The sequence below is a fragment of the Nestor notabilis genome, unplaced genomic scaffold, assembly GCF_000696875.1.
Source record: "Nestor notabilis isolate BGI_N333 unplaced genomic scaffold, ASM69687v1 scaffold20879, whole genome shotgun sequence".
NCBI lineage: Eukaryota > Metazoa > Chordata > Aves > Psittaciformes > Psittacidae > Nestor > Nestor notabilis.
The window spans coordinates 1-4,998 of record NW_009945310.1 but is presented as its reverse complement, the minus strand read 5'-3'; the positions used below and the strand labels follow the sequence as shown (position 1 = coordinate 4,998).

Below are 4,998 nucleotides of genomic sequence, written 5' to 3'. Positions count from 1 at the left end.
TCTTTCCCTTTTATGACAATCCTGTTATTGTCATGTCCAGAACAGCCACTGGAGGTATGTGTAGCGATGAGCAAGAAAAGGACTTCTTGCTTCCTTGTTTTGGCAAGGACCCATCCAGAAAACTTAACTTGTCTGTCTGCAAAAGAGCAAATCCCAAACCACTGGTCAGATTTGAGACTAAAGTGAGAGTGTTCCCAAGGTGCTGGATTAAGAAAATGCCTTAATTACCATATCAAAATACTTTGATGTGGTGTTTTATAAGTATGACGAATTCTTTCCTCCTCCTAATTGTTAAAAGTGTTTATCTTAGCTGGAAATTGGAAACCTTGAGAAAACTCGATCAATAATGGCAGAAGAACTGGTTAAATTAACAAATCAAAATGACGAACTTGAAGAAAAAGTGAAGGAAATACCAAAATTACGTGCCCAGTTAAAGGTAAGTGTATTTCTGTTGGCAATCTGATGTGAAACTGGCATATCTGTAGTTGTGGTGTATTCTCAGTAATACCCCTGTCAGTTTAGGATTATTTTCAAATCTGTCCTTAGTCTTGAATGACTGAAGAGCCTGGGTTGTTGGTTTTTTTTTTTTATATAGTAGAGTGTGAAAATGCCTATTCCATGACTCAGTAGTCACTTCAAAATGCAGTTGTCAGAAATGTGTGCATGAGATTGCATGTTCTATCAGGGAGAGAACTCTTTTTCTAAAGACATTTTTCTGGAAGTAGTCTTCTAGTAAATGGGCTGCTTTGATAAATAGCATGGATTTATGAGAGATTAGTGCAGAAGCTGAATGAGTGTGCAGTAATGATACAGGTAATAGGACAGATATTTTAATCCTCTGAATGTGTAAGAATTTAAAGTGAAATACTGGAAATAATTTTGGAATCATTTTTGAAATTATAATTGTTTTATAAAACCAGAATATTAAATTTCCCAACGAAACACTTCACTAACTCTGGTTATTCCTGTAGTAAAACTCTTGGCTGTTTACTTACTGCTTTTATTGCTTATAGGTGTTAAACTTCAAGGTGCTTCAGTCTGTTCTCTGAAGCAGCACTAGTTCTTTGTTGTCAAGGATCTTTGTCTTTGGAATGTCCTCCTCTTATATCGGGAATATAAATCTAGCTATGTTCAGAGAATCAAAGCATAAAGGGTTTTTTGAAGAGTTTACTCTGTGCTTCACTGTGAAGGATTTATACTTTGATAACATAACACTACACTTGTTTTCCCTAGTAGTGTAAAACATTATCCTAGCAGCAACTTTTCAAAGTTGAAAAACAGTCAGATAACAAATGTGTCCTTGCAGGATTTGGATCAAAGATACAACACAATTCTTCAGATGTATGGAGAGAAAGCAGAGGAAGCTGAAGAACTCCGGCTAGACCTGGAAGATGTGAAAAACATGTACAAGACTCAGATAGATGAACTTTTAAAACAGAGACAAAATTAAGTCCTGCTGGAACTCTTTAACATATGATAACAGACTGTAAAGACAATTGTTTATAGAAATGCTGAATTTAAACGTCTTGTAAAAACCCAACTGTATTATAGAAAATGTGACTATATAATAGAGTTCATATGCTGACAAAAATCAATGCTTTAAGTGTCTTGTACTGTCTGCAGTTAAATTATTTGTACAATATTTAATTTCTTTCAGTCATCCCTTTATTTAAGTTTCTTCTGAAGGGTGGATCATTTTACTTGTAAACGGTAGCAGAAATGATTGTTATTCATGAGACAGCACTGGAAGGCAGGAATTTTACTAGAGCAGCCCTTGATTCATAAACTCTATACCTATGAAAATGATGTTAGGAGTCTTTCATAAGTGTTCTTAATAGGAGTTTTTCTAAAACCTCATCAGTTAATTTTTAATAACAATATAGCAGTGGCTTGCTGTCTGAAGCAGAACTGGTGGATATTTTTATGACAGGAGAACTCATACTTGCAACATCTGAGCACATTAGGATGATAATTCTCTAGTCTTGGCCAAATCAGATTAGTCTATTTTACACTAAGTCCTCTAAATCAGAGCCTGAGGCTCAGATGAGACTATAAATTACAGCTTCATCTTGTATATTGTTTGTGGTGTCTCATGAGCTGTCTAGAGACAGCAGCTCTGCTTGTAACTCGAGTGTGTTTAATTTTAGCATCAGAAAGCTGAACTATTCAATATTTATTTTAGATTTGGATGCTGATTTTTAACAGTAGTTAAGACAGTTCAGAAGAACGCAGAAAATGAGAGTTATTTTTTTCTTTTTCTTACTTGCTGCTGCTCTCATGGTTCCTTGTATATAAGTGGCAAGGTTTAAACTTACTGCAGAATTGTACTGTGGCTTAATATAGTTTTCAAATAAGTCTCTAGTGGTTGCAAAGTATTTCTCATGCCATTCCTTGAGCAAGGTATTGGTCAAATGTGGCTTGAAGTTTAGCTGCATTTTTGGTAATGTCTGAGGAAATCTTTGAATTGGACCCTTGGGAATGCTGAGAATCGGGGGAAGAAGCTTGTGTCTTCCTCCCTGCATTCCAGGCAGCAAATATTTAGCTGCAGAACTGTAGCCATAATAGGTACTTAGATTTAACTACTCAGCAGTCAAAATTCCTTGTTTATCATACCATTACCTCTACTGGGAGAGGGGTTTTTCACATCTCTGCAGGTTCTAATTTGCGTTAGAGAAGTCTGTTCTTGCTTGTGTGTTCAGTGGCCTGAGAGAGAGGCAAAGGATGTGAATGATGGGAAATTGCTTCTGGAGAAAAGCTGCTCAGTAATATGATGTTTCTATGTGTGTCGGGCATTTATTCATCACTGGGAGAACAGTCACTGAAGTTACACATGCAAGGGTATGTTCATGGAAAAGCCTAGTGCAGTTTGGGGTTCAGGCATTTATTCTGAAGATTTCAGTAAAGCCAGAGAGCACTATAAAGCTTGTCCAAACTCCCCATCTGTCATAGAAACTCTTTTTCTCTTCCTTTCATGGGGAGGTAGGAAGGAACTGCCCTTTTACTGCCTTTCTTTCAGTTTGGAAACCAAAGTGGAACCATTTTTCTTCTAAAACCTCAGAATTTAAGACTTTGCCTTCATATTTGAAGCACGGTTGGTCGCTTTAAGTTTCAACTCCCACTCTCCCCAAAAAAACCCCAACCCCCACTCTGTATAAAAGCACTTGTTGGAACTTACTGATTTGCTGGCTGTTAGAACTGTGATGTGCAAATGTGAGATGTTCAGCCTTTTCTTAAAAACAAAACCAACTTTATATGATGCTCAAAGATTAGAAATCGTATTCAGCTTTTATCTACCGCAGTGAATCAATAAATTGCTGAGTTTGACCATTTTATTACAGTCTTGATAGACAAATAGAGCACTTAAAAGTTCAAAGGAATTTGATCTATTGCTGCCAGTGCTTTTGAAGGTAACATTTCCTGTGTAAGGTGTGAGTAGATGCTCCTTTAAGGCTGACACTGGTGCAGTTGTGACTATCTTGGGTTTTCCAGAAGAGCTTAGGTAAATGGGATACTTTAACATGCAGTCAGCGTTAACTGGTTTAGCTACAAAGGCATTTGACAGAGTACTAGATTTTTAAATTTTACAGAAGTAGATGTAAATAGTTGTATTGACTATTTTTGGATTCTTACTCTCATTCAATGCAACCTTTACTTACACGTGAGAATCAGATGGCCTACAGTGTCTTAATCATCAAAGCCTTAGAGAACAAAGTGGTAACATAGACTTGTAAAGTATTCTGGTTGAGTCATCCTTGGTATAAATCTTGTATGCTTGTTTTGAAGAAACATTTAAGATTAATGTCTGTTTGGCCACCTTAAGGTCATTGCTACTACTGAGACTGCAAAAAGTAACATGCAAGATGAAAGGAGTGGGAATACTAACGTCTGTTTCTGTTTAAATTTATTGGTTTAGAATTCTCCTTCTGAAAGCAACTAACTTATACCTCATTTTCACTGCATATGCAAGTGTGAAGAAATACTATTTAAAGGATTACTTAATGTATATTTTGCAGAGAGGGCTTATTTCTCAGTCTGTGGGAGGTAATGGGAGGCGTCTGTTGGTGTCGGTGGGTTTGGATGAGGTGTACACTGCACTGGTACTCGCTTCGCGGGGCACTGCTCCATCCTTGATGGATGCAGGAGATGATGTTCAAAATCCTGCATGTCCATACGTGAGAGAGAGGGTTAGCTCTTCATTTTTTTTGTCCTGCTATGAGTTTGTTGCAATTCATGTACGTATGTTTTACTAAGGGCTATAATGATCCTGAGTATAAAATGAAATGGGTTTGTCACGGTTAAATTGGACCCCTGGGTTTCTAGTTGTAAAATGTGTATAAAGCTGTAAAAAGCATGGGGCAGGGTGAAATAAAACTTTGTGCTAAGAGTGTGCTCTGGTTCTGTCTGAGGAAAGGCTTAAAAATAGCATTGTGATGGGTGGGTGGGCATGAACCTGGTGGTACGAAAGGGGAATACTGCTCAAGTTAGAAGACAAATGCAGTTCGAAGTAAGAATTACAAATGCCAGTGACCCTCTCATGGTGTCACAGGTGTTGAGGTGCGAGAGGCTGGTTTATTTATAAACGCACTGCAGTAATGGGATTAAAGATAATGTGACATATAGAACGCTTTCCTGTATTCAAGCAAGAGCAGCTTCGGAGCCGGCAGTACCGGTGCAGGGGGTCACCCCTTGTCCTCCTGCCGCGGCTGGGCGCTCGTCCCCTGTTTCCCACCTGTGACCGAGGGCAGAAGCGGTCCGTCCGGTGGTGGAAGGATCCCAACACCGGAGTGTCGGTGCTTGCGGCCCCTGCGGCGCTTGTCAGAGCAGCGACCGAACAGAACCGTGAGCGAACTGCTGCGTGTTGGCAGCGCGGGAGCGGACCCCTGTGCCCGGCCGGCAGCTCAGGCCAAGCGGGGATCCATCAACCCGCTTCCGAAGGCGGCAGAGGGGGGGAGGCAGGGGCTCCGGGGAGCCGCCTCACACAATGGGGTGCCAGGAGGC

General features: G+C 39.7%; 1 protein-coding gene across 1 annotated transcript in view; it reads left to right on the top strand.

Moving 5' to 3' along the window:
* Positions 1 to 1,645, top strand: part of TMF1 (TATA element modulatory factor 1) — a gene marked incomplete at its 5' end in the record, with an annotated part of 12,642 nt that extends 10,997 nt beyond the window's left edge. Inside the window, 2 exons of the mRNA XM_010022817.1 lie at positions 311 to 436; positions 1,307 to 1,645. Coding sequence (XP_010021119.1) covers positions 311 to 436; positions 1,307 to 1,450 — 270 coding nt within the window. The remainder of the gene's footprint in view (positions 1 to 310; positions 437 to 1,306) is intronic.
* Between the last annotated feature and the right edge of the window lie 3,353 nt (positions 1,646 to 4,998).